Source organism: Pygocentrus nattereri, chromosome 26, assembly GCF_015220715.1.
Source record: "Pygocentrus nattereri isolate fPygNat1 chromosome 26, fPygNat1.pri, whole genome shotgun sequence".
Lineage (NCBI taxonomy): Eukaryota > Metazoa > Chordata > Actinopteri > Characiformes > Serrasalmidae > Pygocentrus > Pygocentrus nattereri.
This window is the reverse complement of record NC_051236.1, coordinates 18,759,866-18,778,707: the sequence shown is the minus strand read 5'-3', so window position 1 is coordinate 18,778,707 and position 18,842 is coordinate 18,759,866. Positions and strand designations below refer to the sequence as shown.

The window sequence follows — 18,842 nt, the reverse complement described above, 5'->3', positions numbered from 1 at the left end:
TGAGTTTGTATGTACAAAGGACAAAATGTAACAGGCTTTTCATTGGTTAGGCACAGACTGGCAGTTTGTACTTTTTACAGGGCACAGGTACTCATGTAAATAAATAAACTAACAAAACAAACCCTACAAAGTATACAGAGGTTGGAAAAATATTTATTTAGATTTACTTAATAACAATTGATCTCATTTTTTCCATTTTCTTAAACAATGCCACCTGTGTTCTCAAGCGCAGGTGTGCTCCCTGATTCAACTGTCCCAGTAACAGCTTTAGCCAAGACAACAAAACAAAAAATATCCCTCCCACCCCTGGGCTTTACCCCGCTTCAAAGGTGCACTTTGTAAGAGTAAACACGTATTGAGTTGTTCAATTCCTCAGTCAAATTACTGCTATATCAAGAGTCACCCTAATCATCCTTTACCATCTGGGCAGTGAATCTGGGGTGTTGGGAAGATTACAGAGATACATGATAGCGTTTTTTCCTCTTTTCTAAACGTGATGGGTGAGCAAGTTGATGTGACTGGAAATCAGCTCTAAAACGAGAAGCTACAGCTATAAATGTAATTAGTAAATTTAATGTTTCCAATAAATCCAGTTTTGAAGTAAATTTCAAACACTTCAGTAGCCAGTAGTGGTCTTCTGGTGCTGTACTCTGCTGAAACTCAAGCAAGTTTTTCTTTCTTTTCTTTTTAAATGGTTTAAGGAGTATTTCCTCAGACACACTAAGGAAAGATCTGAACTAAAAAGCCAAAACTGAATTAAGATTCTTTGTTAAAAATCTTTTCAGTCCCACACAGGGTTTGATGATAATCTTAATATAAAAAAACACAAGCACATAAAAATTAGCCATAGACTAATGAAAACAAAGCTATTTTAGTTTTATCATAACCGACAAAATCCTACACATTTTAGATGATGTTTCGCTGGTCAGTTTCTTGATTCTCTGCAGTGTTGTCAATCATTCCCATGAACCCATTATGATAAACTTGAGCATGATAGGAATACTGGAAAATTTGGTCAAATGGGGAGGAAAGAAAATAACCAAAAAGAAAGAAAAATACAAGAAGACTCCATGAAAAACACAGTCATTTCACAATATTCAAAAACAGTTCAGCTGCATCTGAGAGGCAGGGTATAAATGGCAGGCGCTTATCTGCACTATTTTTTTCTATTGTTTGTTTTTTTTTTTTTTTAAATCGTTTCAGCAAGCACTTCTGGAAAAACAAAAACACAGAAATTCCCTGGTAAATGAACTGGTCACTGGTAAAGCAAACATTCCCGGTGTTGGTGTGCATACATACACACACACAAGTTACATACACAAATATACATCTGCTCATCTTATTAAAAACATGTAAAGGAAAAAGAATCCACAATTCATTCCTCCACATCCATAAACACCCATTTTGTTTTTCCTCTTTGGCCTGCCAATCCTAAGATGTTAGTTAAAAATGAGTAGTATAAAAACAAGGAAATGACCAATTCCTTGTGGCCCAGAATTGTGTGTTTATGTGTGTGTGTGTGCGCGTGTGTGTGTACACGTGTGTGTATAGGCAGAACTGCAAGTACTGTCCACTTAGCACTGTCTCGGTGCAGCTGTGCTAGCCCGTTTTGACACAGTAAAGGTCCTTTAATGTCTTGAGCTCCTCGATCAGCGTTTTGTTTTGATTCTCCAGCACAGCCACACGGTTCTCCAAGCACTTCACATACTCCTTTTTCTTTCTGCGACACTCACGAGCTGCCTCCCTACACATAAGCACAGGTGTCATTTAATGATGGAAATAGTGAGATGACAGGAAAGCAGGTTGTCCTATAAAACATTGAACTCATTACTGCAGTCATGCTCAAACAATAGACATACACACCTGTTTTTAGCTAGGCGGATCTCTCGCTTTAACTGAGGGTCGTCTGTCTTGCCCTGAGAGCTAATGACCGGTGACGTCATGACTACGGTCTGAGGCAGAGCTGAAGATGATGAGCGAATCTGATAGGCCTGCATTTCACCTCCTGCACCTACAACATAACGTTACACAACAAATTAATGTGTGTCTGCATGTATGAGAGAGAAAGACAAAGAATTCTGACAGGCCACTTCTGTCTTAACAAAACATCATCCATCCATCCATCCATCCATCATCTTCCGCTTCTCCGGGGTTCGGACCGCGGGGGCAGCATCCTAAGCAATGAGGCCCAGACCTCCCTTTCCCAAGCCACTTGCACTAGCTCCCTGGGGGGGGTTCCCGAGGCGCTCCCAGGCCAGCTGGGCGATATAATCACGCCAGCATGTCCTGCGTCTTCCCTGGGGTCTCCTCCTGGGTGGACTTGCCTGTGACACCTCCCAAGTGAGGCGTCCAGGAGGCATCCTAACCAGATGCCCGAACCACCTTAGCTGGCTCCTCTCGACGTGGAGAAGCAGCGGCTCTACTCCGAGTGCCTCCCGGATGACCGAACTTCTCACCCTATCTCTAAGGCCGCTTCACACTCGGCTGCAAACCGATCCAGCGAAAGCTGAAGTTCATGGTGACAGCAAATGTCACCTTGAGGTCACCAACCCGGACACCCTCCATCCCCTGACTGCGCCTAGAAATTCAATCCATAAAAATTATGAATAGAATCGGCGACAAAGGGCAGCCCTTACGGTGTCCAACTCTCACTGGGAACGAGTCTGACTTACTGCCGGCCATGCGAACCAAACTCCTGCTTTGTTTGTACAGAGCCTGAACGGCTCGTAGCAAAGAGCAATGTACCCAGTACTCACGAAGCACCTCTCACAGAATAACCCAGGGAACACAGTCGAATGCCTTCTCCAAATCCACAAAGCACATGTGGACTTGTTGGGCAAACTCCCTTGAACCCTCCAGAATCCTGGAGAGGGTAAAGAGTTGGTCCAGTGTTCCACGACCAGGGCGGAACCCACACTGCTCCTACTGAAGCTGACTTTTGACTATAAGCTGGACTCTCTTCTCCAGTACCCCAGCATAGACCTTACCAGGGAGGCTGAGGAGTGTGATTCCCCTGTAGTTGGAACACACCCTCTGGTCCCCCTTTTTAAAAAGAGGCACCACCACCCCAGTCTGCCAAGCAAAACATCATTCCAGCATAAAACAGCATGCAAATATTCGTCTGACCTGAAAAAAAAATGACATTTAAAATATGCAGAGGTTTTTACTCCACAGTTGATGTTTACTTTGTAATTCATAAAACAGATAGAAAAATGTGGCCTGTGCATTTTATAATTAACCCCCGCCCCCATTTTTGCACTCAGAAAATGTATAAAAGTTCTCCACTAAAATGTATAGACCAATGCTATATGGAAGTTAATTATCTGTAGGGGATTTGTTACCTTATTTTCAAATTGTTACTTTATTACCTTATATAAAACATGTCATATGGAGCTGTTGCATATGACTGGTTAAGTGGTTTTTATAGCACAATAAACCAATCCACACTGAATTTGCTGGTATACTCAACTGTGTATCTGAGCTAACACCAACTGGTTGCTTGGCAGCATTATCTTTGTGCGTGTGTGTGTGTGTACACTAACCTTGTAGCACCACCTGGTTGCTGGGAAGCAGTATCTGTTGTCCATCAGCAGTCTGTGCATATTGTAATATAGTAGGCTGGCTAGGGTTGGAATTGGTCATAGTAAGTGTTTGCAGGCCCTGTACACCCTCAGCGGCAGCACTAGCCAACTGCAGAGAGCCGTTTGATGCGATCGCAACTGTAAAATGGGCAACAAACACATTGTTAAGGGTCACTTATGTATTCCTTTTTTGAAATATGGTAGCAAACACAGTATCTTTGACAACATTCACACAACAAGCAATGACTTAATACCAAAGCAGTATTAAAATCTACACATGTACAGTTGATTATTTTGTTACATTTTTATTTTATTTGTCCATGATCTAACGACTGACATTTTTTTCACTGCACAATTGAGATTATATTCAGCTGGCTCAGGTCAGTTTCAGAATAAAAACTTGATGTGGTTAAGATCAAGATTGTTTGGACAGATTTTTTTTATGAGCTCAGGCCAAGTCTGAACTCAAAACTTGCTGTGGTTCCAGACAGACTCAGAGAGAAAATTCTTAGGCAATTATCAGGCTAGTACCAAAATTTCACGCCCGATTAAAGCTCTACTTTATTATGGGAGGCAAATCCTGCCGAAGAAGAAAATGAAAACAATAAAATGTAAATGCAAACCTCTTTTTGCCATTTCTTTTTCCAAACATCTGCGCAAATATCCTGCCAAAATTGAAAATGAAATGCCTTTTGCAATTTCATTTTTTGCACAAGCTGTTTGTCATTTCATTTTAATTTTGTCAGATTTGCAGCCGATCGCTTTGAAAAAGAAATAAGGTGGTAAACTTTGCATTTTGATTTTAGTTTTGACACGTATTCTGCATTTCATGGAGAAAAGCCAAAGTGAAGTTTGTGTTTTCTTTTATCCGTTAGCTTTTTCATTTTAGATTGGGCCGTGAAAAACCAGAATAACGACTAAAATGAAATGACAAATCAGCGTTTTCAATTTATGTTTATCACAAACGGCTTGTGCTCATGTGAAAAATTTAATTGCAAATGGAAGGCATTTCATTTTCAATGTTGGCAGGATATTTGTGCAGATGTTTGGAAAATGAAATGGCAAAAAGAGGTTTGCATTTACATTTTATTGTTTTCATTTCCTTTTCGGCAGGATTTGCCTCCCATACTTTATGCACTGCAAAGAATGGACACAACAAATGAACAAAATTAAAAATAATAAATGTTTTACCAGTTACATATACAGGTCTGTACAATGTTTCTAACTATATAAAGCAAGGGTGCCCAAAATTTTGTCTTGGAGGGGCCCAAAATGCAATGTTTATGGTCGGCAGAGGGCCAAATAGACAATATGCAAATAAAGAAGGTAGATAGGTTTCAAAATTTTAAATATACATTTTAATATCAATACACTAAATTTTTTCACTAAATATTAAAGAAAACGAATTTTGTACGAAACTAAGAACTGAATAAATTGTACATGAAATAAAGGTATGTTTTTATTGGGTGAAGGTGGGGTTTGGGTAACTTTCTGGCAGGCCAAATCAAACATCCTCACAGGCCAGCTTTCACCCACAAGCCACACTTTGGCCAGCTATGATATAAATAATACAGGTCTTACTGTACTGTCCACTGCTAGTCTGATAGATTGGTGTGGGGAGAGACACGGTTGTCATAGCAGACGAAGCAGAAGTCTCTTCCTCTCCTTCATTACGACTCACAACCTCTTCACCTGAGAGGTCATTTAAAATCTTCCTGCAACACAAAAAAGAACAAAGGTCCAGGTATAAATCTTGGGAAAGGAGGACATTTAAGCAGAGTTTTAGTTTTCAGTGGCACTGCAACTCTGTGTCACTAGTACGAGACCTGAACGCAGAAAATCATGTGTTTGGTCTATGAATATACAAATGCATGTTGTCCACTGATTAACACAACTTTATTTTTGGAAGCTTGGGAGGCCAAAAAGGGTGCTAGCTAGCAAAGCATTGTGTATAGCTTCCTGTACTGTGAATGCAGCTGTTCAGTGTTTTAGTGATTGCGAGGGAAAGTTTCTGTTAGTTAGGACATTCCAGCTTTTTAATGAATGGCCGGGGAAAAAAATGGCTCATGCTTATTCAGTACAGAAAAATTTAAACTTATTGCTTCTTTTTAAGTAAACCTCATGTCAGTGTTCTTGAATTTAAACTATTAACCTGAACAATACAAATGTTCAAGGTGTATGGAAAGCATTAAATGTCCTCTTTGCAAAACATATGTTGGGATATGCAGTACTTACATAGTACTGCTCTAGTCAACGACTTGAACAATCAATTAACATGATGTGAACTGCCAATTACTATATTAAACAAATCACAAATGGAGAAAGACAATTGTGTGTAAACGTATAAAAAGGATAATGAAACAGACAGCAAAAAGCAGGTACAAACAAAAAACATACCAAGTGGAAAAAATGTAGAGGCAATGTAGGTAATTGTGATATAACACACTCCATGCACCATGCCATGTCCCCCTGACTACCTATTATCTATAGATAGCACTGAATTTGTTTAATGTTCATCAAATCAAATTGTGCGCAGAGAATCTTCCTGACAGATACTCTGTCATTAGAGTCCATGTGGATGTGCATATGAACCTGTAAGATGGGCGCCTGGCCAGAATTTCCCTTGTTTTCTGGTTAGAAGCTCCACTGTCTGTTGAGTCCTGAGAATCTTCACTGTCAGACCGATGACCCTGGGAAGATGAATGTACACACCCCTGTTAATAAACAACTGTTGCACACTGTGCATTACAAGTAGAGGTTTAAATAGTAGACAGTTCATTGTCTGGCTAACCGCATTAAAAACCCCAATTGCTGACTAATGCTAGCACATCACTATTGTGTCAAACTCACACATATTGCACAACCTGGTATAATGACATCATACTCCAAAACACTACCGTACACACACAAACAACATATAGATAAGGTATCTCACTATCAGCACATGAGGACACCAGACTCAAGGCCTACCATTAATCCAAGTTGGACTATAGAACTGATTGTGTACAATCAAAAAAAAATGTGTTGATACTGGATATATGATCATACTTCAAAAACAAAGATATTGGTGTTACACTGAAAGATATTGAAGTTATTGGTCCTCTGGCAACTTACCATCAGTTCCTTAAAATACCAACAATTACATCATATGTTATGGACTGCAAGAAGAGTAAAATGCATTTTCTCAGTTTTTCTTCATTTAGTGGGACTGTAATCATAGGAGCGTGAAATATGAGCAAAATATTTGAGTTAAACAGTATTGCTTGTGGACGTATGCATGCTGTCTGCAGCATGAGAGATAATTAGCCTCTCTTCTGTTCTGTGAGATATTTTTATGTAACCTCAACTTTTTTTCTCTCATCAGCATGTCTAAACAGTCTTTAGGGCTCTGGAATATTTAGATGCGTATCCCTTAGAATGGATAATAATGAAAACAAACTGATTCAAATGTACCACTGCTGCCGTTTTTCTCTTTTTTTAATGTTGTTGTCTCCTGATAACTCCTGTTTATGTTAGTGTCCATCTGAAACACTTCACAATGTGGTCTCATGGAGGGAGACAAGGAAGGCCTCATAAGTTACCTGTACTTGTGCTGGTGGTGACTGAATAACTGATGACTGGGCAGACTGGATCACTCCTTGAACTTGAATCTGACCACCAGGCAGCTGCAACACAGTGACTGGAGAACCTCCCAGAGACATCTGTGCAATTTATTGCACACAGCACAAGCATTAATGCACTCTACAAGTAAACAACTTTACAGAATTATGTATTAATAATAAAAAAATATATTATTAATAATAATAATAATAATAACAATAACAATAATCAAATACTAACAGCCATTATCAAAGGATAACCAGAGTATAAACTATGCTTCTTACTCATGTACATGCACACAATATACCTGTTGTAATTGTGATAACTGAGAAGCTGTAATAGTTGTAGGGATGGTAACAGTTTGTGACTCAGTGCCATTAGTGCTGTTCTGGTGAACCTCCTCCATTGCCACTGCAAATGTAAACATGATCACAGTCCATTAGCAGTTTCACCAAGCTATTTTAAAAGAGTGTCTAGATGTTCATAAGATGTTCATAAGAAAAAAAAAAAGAAAAAAAAAAAAACAGGGAAGGTTTTTGATTCATGTTCTGTACAGGGTGATGAGAGTGTTTGTGCACTCACAGTGGGATGGTAGCACAGTTCTTCTGCCTTAAGAGCATAGTTTTAGTCAGTATTTCCACTCAGCCCCTCCGGCACTGAATCTACTTCTCTCACAGCGCCGGAACAGACTTCACTCACACTCTGACTCACACAGTGAGCGCATTGCTCATACACTCCTAAATCTCAATACTGCACAGTGGCCAGCCAGACCCTGTGTCACTGCTGATGGTGATAAAAATCTGTTGAAGGGATAAAACGTGGGCTGTCTAGCACCCACTGTCCTATCTCCAGATTAAAAACAGAAGCGGTGTTTCCATGTTCTTCAGAAGATTTAGTAATACCATTAACACATCAAGGCCCCAAGTGGGCTAGGTGTTTTTTTTGTTTTTTTTTTTAGGCACCAGCTGAAAGGACTGGGCGAATCTACCACTTTTGAATGCTTTGGTAATTAAGCTACAGTTTAAAGTTTTGTGGCAATAGCCCAAGATGTTGTCCATCTCCCTAGAGAGACCTGTTCCCTCCGTTATTAAACGCTCGAAGGCTTCCAGTGTACATTTAATAGCTGTTCTTATTTTTATTACTTCAACTGGCATTTCTCCAAGACAGATTACGACTGATTTTCACGGCTGAGAGGCACATTATTTTAAGCCTGAGATTCCTACTCAAAACACCTACATATTCATTTATAACAAGCGCTGACGGTGGAAAACACCAGCAACAGCAGAAGTTATGAAACACCCATCGCTGAACAATCTCATAAAAGCTAAGTTAACTTAGGTAACTAGCCACTCTGTTAAGCTGTCTGGCCCCGTTTATTGTTCTCATTAGAGGTAGTTAGTTAACGTAAATGCCAGCTAATAAGGCTCATAACTGACTTGTTAGCTTAGCTATGCTAGCTTTACCAAGTGGGTTAAAGCGAAGCATAATGAGAAGAAGCTAACATGAGCTAACCTAGCCAGCTAGCCTAAGTTAAGTAACGTTGACTGTAAACCGCCTCAGTCCAAGCGAGTCTATTTAACATTCGTTTAACTGTTTTTAGCAAATGTTCCTCAACACATTTTATATCTAGACCCGTTTCGATTAACTTAGGAGGTTCCACGAACAGACGGATATTTAGCTTACAAGCTGCAGCGGAACTGTAAAGGCAGCGCTGCGTGTTGTTTCATAATTTCGGAGGTTAATATTCAAGGCAAATTTCATTTCAGCATTAGCATTAGCATTAACACACGGCTGCTACTTCAGCGGAATCTCGCGCTTATGGGCGCTAACACTTCCCATCACCGCTTTGTGCTGTCAGATTGTACAGTGTTTATAAGTCAACGGGCGACTTATGCGACGCTCGACGAAAGTTTCTGGCTAGTCACTGGCACGCAAGTACCCGCGTCAAAACACGTCAGCGATACGGGGAGCCATTGAACCACCTTCCCCTCCGACGACAACGACGACGAGGCGACCATAACCATAACCGGACGGACGGGCGCCATGGCCGACAGCTCTCCCGCGTACAGCAGCACAAGCGCTGCAGCTGCAGCCGAATTAAGCCAACACGTACCTTTAAACCGCGTTAACAGCTTCTTCAAACAGCCGCGGATGCAACGTGGACGTCCGTTTTTTGAAATTCAACGGTTAAAACGCCAACAAACGTTATAAATAAACCAGGGCGGTTTCCATTGAAAAAAGCTGGCTTGTTTTTTTTCTGCTGTATTGCCCCTCCCACTCGAAGGATATGTGATGTCACCCCTGCTGAGCTTCGTGATTGGTCACTGTGTCTAGAACATGGCCAGAACTTCACTAATGAATGAGCTTTAATAATCAGACATACAGGCTGATTAAACACATCAAAATGCATATGATCGTTTAACCAACAAATCAATAAACTTGTGAATGGTGTTGCAGTAGAAGTAGAATGTCAGCACACAGTAAAGCGCTTGAACGCATCAGTGCTGCAAAATAAAAGCTTTTAATTCTTTTTTTGCCATTTAAATATAAAACAGTAATTAACCAATGTACAAAATCAAACAGGTGAAAGTTAATGGGGACAGGGTTGCATAATAATGACGTTGCTCCATTAATATTTATACATGACGTTAAAGTATCACAAAATCAACCCCTTTTTAACTATAACATGACATTGTCATTATTACTGTAATTATTATTAATTGAAACTTACTAAAAGTATATACCAACACAAGAGAGGAGTGCATTCTCTGGTCATGGTTATGAATGTTCCCAATCTACATTAGGCCTGTTCCCCAAATGGGTGTTTTTTTTCCCTCTTGAGTGCTTTTGTCAGGCTGTAGAGGTGTGAGTGTGTGTATGTGTGTGCACTGTGGACTGTGACTGTGGAACAGCTGCTTGCATAGTGAGAAAAGTGTACCTATTAGATGCAGTCCTCTACCTGGCCATTCTCTCATATTCCCATTCTTATTCACAGCAGGCAGACATCAGCAAGCAAAGCAATTTTTCAAAAAAGCCTGTTTACTTTACCCTAAGTATCTTAGTGAATATACAGTAAACCCCTTTACAGTTGGAAAGCACTGTTTCCCTGAATATTTCCACATAAACGTTCATCCTCTGATTTGTGCTTGAACCTAAAGCCACACATTCCACCTCACTATGAGAATAGCAACCAAACAATGCCATTCATAATAGTGTAACTGATTTTGGGATAAACACAGTGAAAACATAATTAGAAAAGTAATGCCATTCAGCTGTGTACTCACAGTCACATAATTGTTGTTCCTCCACAACCAAAATTGACACGCCTGAACATCCACACAGGCATGCTCACATAAACTCTCAGACATACACACACTCACACACACACACGCCATGAAGAATAATGGTTGAATAAAATCATGATTCTACATGGGTGAGTTATTACAACATAGTTTCTTTCCATCTCCCACAGTGCTTGGATTTTTCATGCAAGTTTCTGCTCTTAAACATCAAAAGAAGCTGGAACAGAACAGAACTAAATGCAGGCCACACAAAGTGTTAACAAAGGAAAAGAAACAGAGCAAGCTATTTACAATGAATCAGTTACACTTTAAATTCCCATTCGACCAGCCGAGGGCATCTCAAAATCATGACTGACAGCAGTTATTCAAACTCATACCAACCAAGAATGTGACAGAGAACAGCAAAGGACATTACAGTACAGTACATATCTTCATCTGTACAGAGTCTGTGGTTCACAGGTGTCTGAGCTGCACCCCAATACAAATCTCTGTGCAGTACAGAAAGTGTCCACTGTCCTTCTGAAATGATACTTGAGCATGTAAAATCTCTGCCTTTGTACAGTTTGCTATTTTACAGTAAAAGTGGTTACATGTACAGATTCCTGGTTTCATTCCTGCCAGTTAGAAGTCAGAAAAGTTTGTCCTGATGTTCCTAAGCACCTTAAGATGAGAGAAGAAAAGGAGCAGAATGTCCCAGAGACCATGGCTGTTAGGTTTGACTGTGGGTTATTTGGTAAGCCAGTGGGTGTATGACTGTGTGCGCTTGTATGATGCACTTGTATGATGTCATCTCCTTGTACCTCAGTGGTGAAAGCATCAAATCTCCTTGAATATGTATGTGAGAATGGCAGATGGCAGATATGTAAATGTATTTATTTACATATCCATGTAACATACAGTACCAGTCAAAAGTGATTGAATGCATGACATTTGACAGTTTTAACTAAAGGGTTATGCTTAAGTACTTAAAATTAGTTTTTAATTCAATATAAATGGTGAAGTTGATGCTTAGAAATTGCTATAAAAAATGTAATAAAAATAGTCTTAAATGTCCTCCAAGTATGCACATTCGAACTTCTTAAGGACTGCTGGAATCTGGTAATGTAGTTAAAAATGAACAAAAATCCTGTGGGTGTGTCCAAACTTTTGACTGGTACTATGTCTATTTTTCAAAGATTTTTCATGTGTACAGACTGTGCTGCACATACAAGCATGTTAGTGATGTCTGTCAGTACCTACATTATTTATATTATGCTGTGAATAAGAACTATTTTTAAGATAATATCACAGCACTGTGACAAAAATGCCCTTTTGATTTGCTGTTAATAGTCCTCATGCCTTTCATAAAGTGCATAAATGGATCAAGAAAGGAAAAAAAACTTGTCCTAATGCTGAAGTAGTGGGCTGGAAAGTGCCAGTAATGTATATAATTTTGGTTCTTGTCATTCCGTTTTGAAGTAAGAACTGAAGAGATGTATATATGTCTTTCATCTTCCATTCAAACTACATGACACCATGTGTATGACACAAACATTTCAAATAATGATTAATAAAAAAAAAACCTTCCTTACCCATCTTAAGAAGAGTCAATGGCTAAGTATTTCTCTACTTTCATAGCATCACAAACACCATTAGCCATTTTTAGCCTACATTTGAGTTCCCTTTGAGATTTGCATTGATACACAAATAGAAAGAAAATGACTAAAAATAACATTTTAAACGAATTGCAATTCTACACATCAGACCTAATACCATTGTAAATAAAAGTTCAGTGTCTGTAACAAAACGCTGTATTCAATTCAGCTCACTGAGCCATTTTGAGTTCCATCAAATAAAACAAAACATAATCCAAAAATGTAATAAAAACTATATTGCAGTTGTGGTGGATACAGTCCTTTAACCAAAGGACTGTTTAATGTTCGCAGAAGTAAAAGTAAATACCTAATTCCACACACTGAAATGATTAGGTTAGTTAGTTTTTCACTTACAGGTTGACAGGAAGCAAACAGTCAATAAAACCAAGAGTTCATCAATACGATCACTTACTAGATCATTCAAAACATGTCCCAGTACAAAACACAGAGTTTATCCCTCTTAAAAGTGCTTAAACTAACTGAGTGCTAGAAGAGGGTTGAAGTAGCAGTGGTGCAAAAACTAGATCAGATTTTTAAAATAATTAATTTTGCTGAAGATGTTGGTACTGGGAATGCTGATATTGGGGAGAAAATAAATAAACACTCTGTTTCAAAAGGAAAAAAAACAGTATGTTGACCTTCTCCTACCCTCTGAGTGTCTGTCATTATGGTTTTTTTTTACTTATAGTTGATACTCTGCCCATAGTGAAGCAACAACGAAGTCTTCTACACATCATGAAGACTCAAACCCAGCATATGTGCCATAAGGCAGAAGTCTCAATCTTTATGCAGATCTGTAGATCTTCTCCAGCCTGCTCTTTAACTCCAAAGCCTGGATTTGGGCTGACTCACATGTTGTAGGCCACATAGATGGGGTCTAACTGATCGGCCAGGAAAGAGTCTCTCAGGTGCATTCTCTGTTTCTCACCACGAGAGTTGATAGGGATGACCCCAGGATCAACAATCACCACCACGCCTACGATCAGGTGATGCTCCTCTAGCACCACGTTAGTAATCAAAGGGACCAAGTCCAGCGCGTCCTGCTCTGATCCGCACAGTTCTGACACGACCACAAGCAGATTAGTCCAGGTAAACACAGCACTGAGATGAGAAAGAATAAAAGAGAGTTTGTGGCATGAGAACAGCATCACTGACAAAAGTTTATCACTTAAACAAAAATATGCAGTTTCTTGGTGTATCCATTACATGAAATCTTACCTTTCACCGATACTGCGATGAGCCCGACATACGCTTGTTTCTATGTCGATAGGGTGGTAGCGCAGACCCCTAAGTTCCAGGGTTTCATCCAGAGATCCCACCACAAACAAAGCATCATGACGGTCTAGGAAAGGAAAAAGTAAACTTAAAAACAAGAAACAATTTTCTTATAACATACAAATGCACTGAATTTACATACAGACAGAATCTAACTGGAATGCACAGCTATTTATCTGTATTCATATGTTTTCATTTTGAGCTAACAAAATAAAATTTGTCCTTTTTCCCTTTTTTCAATCTTTGCTTTTTACTGCTGTTATGGTTACTTCCATATCTAAAAGCATCCAGTGTTATTCTTTATTACATGTTATTATTTGTGAAACAAAAAATTTTTAATAACATATCATTGTGACTCTCATTAACATTTCCAGGTTTTTTTACAGAACAAATTCTATGATCATTTCCATGACATGCACAACAGCTGTTGCCCATGAAAATGACACCAATCATGATCACAAGTTACTAAAACATTATAAGCTGGCATGTTTTAGTCCCGTTGTACCAGCCGTTCCAACACAGTGTCTACATATCTGCCCACATGAAATGCTATTGCATTCCAAGCTACAGTAGGTAAGAATGGAGACTCAAAATGGGTTTGACCAGCTAAAATATACTAAAATGTGCAAAATTTGTAGCTAAATGGCCCATCTTGACACTTTTCTAGGACTTCAGTAATATTTCCAGGACATTTTTGCCAATTTTCAATTTTACAATTCTCTATATTTCCATTTTTTCTACAACAGGTGGAAACCCTGTAATGTGTTAAAGTTAATGTGAACTGGAAAGTGAAACACATTTGTCTTCTTTAACGCTATGTATCACCAAATGAAACAGGACATATGGGTGAGAAATAATTATGGGTGAGACATGCAATATCCACTGTGATTTGCCTGAAGAACTGGAAATGGGTATTTCAAACCAACATGGAGTCAGATTGGTATTCACAAAGCTTCTCACAGCAGAGGTGCCAATCTAGGATCTGTTCCTGTTACAAAAGTCATAGTAAGAAAGGAATCTCATTCTAGATCAGTACTCATACTCTGAGAAGCTTTGTCAATACAGTCCCTGGACACCAGTCAACATGCAGTTGTGGAGGACAACACCTCCAGCACCTGCACTAGAGGAGGGAAGTGAAATCCTGGTAGTACAGAAAGCGCTGGATGTGGAGGGGGAGGGAAAGAATGGTATGATATTGGAATGTCTTTCTCTTTCTCTTTCACCTCCACTGGAGTCTGTGAGTTCAGTCCTTTTAATAAAGCCGAGGTATCCAGTCCTGGCCCAGAGTGTTTGTGGATCTCCAAAGCTGAGTTTGGTGTTGAAGTGGTCAGCCTGCAGGCTCTCCTCTCCGTAGATGGTGTAGTAGCCTGTCGCTGTGTGAGGACTGTTCACCCAAATCTAAAACAGAGGGAGAGCCATATTACTACAATAACACTGATGCTTTCTGTATTGCCACACTGCAACACACACACCTGCAAACACTTTCTCAGCACACATACACACCTCTCCCAGATGAGAATCCCCTAGCGGCCCCCTGGTTTCTGGATTCACTATTATCACCCTCACTCCAGGAAGGATCTGAAAAAAAGGGGAGGGAAATAATAGAAGAGAGGAAACATTTTTCATTTTGCAAATGAAATTTTTCAGTCTCACTACTGTTAAAGTGGATCTTATACTCACTGTTCCAGACTCCATCAGAGGAAGAGACTGAGGTGCTCCTCTTTCAACCAGTCTTACCCTAACAAGCACAATATGGTAATTTCAACAAAGTTTCAGCAATAAAAACAAATCATTTCAGTTGTCCAAAGAAACTTATGGTATTTGTTTTCCAGTGATGAGCCTCTGAAAGTAAACTCTTCATTAAAGCAACACTTTGTAAGTTTTTGTTAAAATTTAAAGAAATTTCACTACTGATATAGGAGAAAAAAATCATGCTAAAATATGGTGTATGCGTGCTGCTGTAATAGTAAGTGAAGCAGAAATATAAAGTCAGAGGCACCACATACAAAGTCATACACATACACACACATTACATGCACAGGCACAAAAAAAAGTTCCAACTTGATTTTTAGGTCTCAAATGCAAATCAACATTATACTGATGAAAGTATGATGACAACAATTTATTCACATCCTCGCAAGACATACTTGACCAAGTTATGACTTCACTTCTCTTTGAATATTCTTTTACTATGATTGAAGTATGAGATTCATTTGCTTGGGGAAGTGATCCGAAGCACCACCAACATTACTAAATGTTCTTATGCACGTTGCATGCAACTACATATTTCCACCAGAGAGGTGGAAATCCCCAACACTTACACACTTACCCAACTATTCACAAAAGAACCTGCTAGTTCCAGAACTACACCAGTACAGCTTTTTAAACTACATTATATTGTAAAGCTACATGACAAGAAAGTCTTTTGGGCATTCATTATAGCAACAGTTCAGTGAGTCAACGGACCTCTCAAAATGGACCCCCATTACACGCTATTACACACACACACACACACACACACACACACACACACACACACACACACACACTCGTGGCCTCAGGAAATAACAGGCCTGGAAATAAAATAGTTAAGACATAAACCGTGACACTACTAGCTCTACGTGTGTGTGCCTTGGTATATTCATATACAACATACCTATCATGTCGTAGGGACTTCATGTCCACAAACACAGTAGAAGGGTCTGGTCCAGTGGTACCCTGAGATACATTGATGCACATTTTAAATATTTAATTTGGTTCCACATAAACACATTTTTAATTAAATCTATATGAAAGTTGTCACCCTCTCCCACCCACAGGAACAGTTTGGTCCTGCTTGACTACCTGCAGACAGATGGCCAGGTTAACTCTAGATCCAAAGGCGGTGCTGACTGCTCTTGAAGAAAGTCCTAGGTCTTTGAAGAGTTTAGAGAAGGACTGTGTGAGAGCCAGACGTGGACGCTCCTCAGCAACAACCACACAACTCCTCACACATGACAGGTTCAATCCCCGAGTCTGCCGAAGATGCGGATGGATGACAGTGGTTTCATGAGAGGTTCATGATGTGCACCATGAGTATACTTTTGTTATCATACCTACTGAAGTAATTGGAAATCTGGACAGCAGTGGCTCAGTAGTTAAGGGATATTGTACACTAATCAAAAGCCTGGTTGTAGTACCAGAAACAGCCAGCTCTGCTTAAGTTTAAACTTTTAAGTTTAAACTTAAACTTAAACAGCCAGCTCTGCTGGCCTTCCCCATTTTGGCAATTGTGCCCTTGAATAAGGCACTTAAATACCATCAAGCCAGTAGTCCCCATGTTTGGAGCCTAGAGCGCTATGGGGTAATCCACTGACCAAACATGGGTGGACTCAAGTACAGAGCAGTAGAGGCTCAAAATGTGGGAAATATAAATGAAAGCTACACCAAGCAAGGACTGAACTTGCAACCTTGAAACGCCAGGACGAGTGCGTTGCCACTACACTACCACAAATAACTAAAGCTAAGTGAAGGGGGAAATAAACAAAAGGAGAGAAAAGGTAGAAAAATAAACAAGTGGCAAAAATAATAAATGTCAATTCAGAATTTTTAAAGAGACGAAAATTTCTGAAAGATAGGGAGAGATGGTCAACAGAAACACTCAAGAGGTTTTTTCTTCTCTTTACTTTTTCATTTCCCTTAGCTTTCTCTTCTAGCTTTTTAAATACTAATGCTGAGATCTTTTACTCAGTAGAGACCAAGGATCACACACCTAGAACACAAGAAAGAGAACAATACCAGCTTGGTCGAAAGAACTTGCACATGGAGGCTTGAACTCTAGACTGAGCAGAGAGCTGCATTGTGAGCTCAAAACAAGGTGATAAAAAGCTGACATCAGCCAGCCTTCATCAGCAGGGCTCAGTCCTCTTTCTTCCACTGATGGCTGGGAATGGCCAAAAAGGAGGTTGAGACATTACACTGTGTCCCGTCTACCTCACCCAGTTTTTCAAATTAAATGTCAAACTACAACAAAGTGTATCTCATTTTATTATTCTGTTATTGCTATTAGACAGATTTACATTATTATAGCAGTCTGTAGATCAGTTTGTGTAAGGTATTCACCATCAGTCAAATATTTAGACATACTCTGTGGGGAATGTGGAACTATTTTCTGCATTACATAATGACAGTGAAGACATCTAAGAGGAATTATAACATGTATAGAATTATACAGTAACCAAAAAACATTAAAAATATTTTTTCCTTCTCTTGTAAAATTACCATTTTAGAGATTTTGCTCTGTCAGTGATGATATATTGGCTACATGAAAACCACTAAATAAACATATATTTAATTCAAAAGTTTTGTTTTGGCAATAAATAAATAAATAAACCGTAAATTAATAAACTTCTATATTTACATTTGTCTTTACAAAAGTCCTTATCTTAAAATGTATTACAGTCAAAATGTCATCAAGATTATGAAAAACAAATTCAGCATTCAAATATTGAATGGTAGTGTAGATGCTGGGTTGCTAACTACCCAAGTTACTAACAAGAAGTACCCAGGAACTTAAGGATTTAAAAGTTCAAGAGCTTACTGAAACGCCCCTGCACTGATGTGTATGTTGACATATGAGTATGTGTGGAACTGATTGTGTGTGTGTGTGTGTGTGTGTGTGTACCTTGAGGATCTCAGTCTGTCCTCCGAGGCCCTTAGTGCAGAGTTCCATGACAGAGTAGGAGCAGAAGGTGTCTCTGATGCGGTACTGACTGAGCGTGCTCAGCCACAGAGACAGTGAGCTCTCCAGCTCCAGAGGAGGAATCAGGATTGATTGATGACCTGAGTACACACTGCAAAACGTAAAATAAAAATCATCACACCTTTTATGACACTTAGTAACTGATGCAGTGATCAGGACCAATTAAACCCTGGGAAAGATCTCAGAATAAACAGTGCTATGATTAGTTCTGGCCAAAAACATGTTTTGCCTTAAAGTGAAACTGTTTTCATTGATGTACCTTGCAATTTTTATTGTCCTCCTGATTTATAAAATATAAAACATCATTGCACACTAACAGAAAGTAAATAAACAGAATTATATTTTCAACATAGGACACGTATCTGGGTAAGACTTCAAAAAAGATTTCAGAAAATGGAATCCTTAATTCTTTTATCCTTTTATTTGTTTTCTTCATTATTAAATTTAATGAGATTCTAAGGAAGTCCGGCTGAACATTTCTTCAAGTACTCAACAGTACTGTGTTGTGTTGTGTTACCTCGCAAGGCACCAGAGCACAAAGCCGAGTCCACAGTAAGGGTCGAGGCAGATGGCGATCTGGCGTGAGGAGTAGAGCTCACACTGCAGCTTTATGGAGCGACACAGAGCACTCACTGCCGCATGAGAAATCTGACAAACAGCCAAACATAAGGCCAAACAGAAGCTTAGGTAATCAGCTAGTGTTGTCTGA

The 18,842-nt window shown here is 39.3% G+C and overlaps 2 protein-coding genes across 8 annotated transcripts in view; both read right to left on the bottom strand.

Annotated features, from left to right (window-relative positions):
• Positions 1-133: 133 nt before the first annotated feature.
• atf1 (activating transcription factor 1) lies at positions 134-9,455 on the bottom strand. Of its 3 annotated transcripts, none has more exons than XM_017720095.2 (8): positions 9,295-9,455; positions 7,489-7,592; positions 7,163-7,282; positions 6,174-6,271; positions 5,163-5,296; positions 3,543-3,719; positions 1,864-2,011; positions 1,600-1,744 (listed from the first exon to the last, which is right to left on the bottom strand). In XM_017720095.2, exons 2-8 carry the CDS (start codon positions 7,585-7,587, stop codon positions 1,600-1,602), a joined length of 921 nt encoding a protein of 306 aa, XP_017575584.1. In that variant the 5' UTR covers positions 7,588-7,592; positions 9,295-9,455. The 3 variants fall into 3 exon arrangements, with proteins under 3 accessions (XP_037390954.1, XP_017575584.1, XP_017575588.1); XM_017720099.2 differs by lacking the exon at positions 9,295-9,455 and adding an exon at positions 7,764-9,232; XM_037535057.1 differs by lacking the exon at positions 9,295-9,455 and having other exon boundaries at positions 134-1,744; positions 7,489-7,587.
• Positions 9,456-9,683: 228 nt separating this feature from the next.
• The window catches only part of dip2bb (disco-interacting protein 2 homolog Bb), a 51,904-nt gene continuing 42,745 nt past the window's right edge, over positions 9,684-18,842 (bottom strand). For all 5 annotated transcript variants that reach the window (XM_017720067.2, XM_017720039.2, XM_017720048.2 and 2 more), the window contains 9 exons: positions 18,651-18,781; positions 18,056-18,224; positions 16,237-16,407; positions 16,049-16,110; positions 15,073-15,130; positions 14,896-14,970; positions 14,616-14,790; positions 13,336-13,459; positions 9,684-13,218 (listed from right to left, as the gene is read on the bottom strand). In XM_017720067.2, the coding sequence (XP_017575556.1) occupies positions 12,966-13,218; positions 13,336-13,459; positions 14,616-14,790; positions 14,896-14,970; positions 15,073-15,130; positions 16,049-16,110; positions 16,237-16,407; positions 18,056-18,224; positions 18,651-18,781 (1,218 nt within the window). In that variant the 3' untranslated portion in view covers positions 9,684-12,965. The remainder of the gene's footprint in view (positions 13,219-13,335; positions 13,460-14,615; positions 14,791-14,895; positions 14,971-15,072; positions 15,131-16,048; positions 16,111-16,236; positions 16,408-18,055; positions 18,225-18,650; positions 18,782-18,842) is intronic.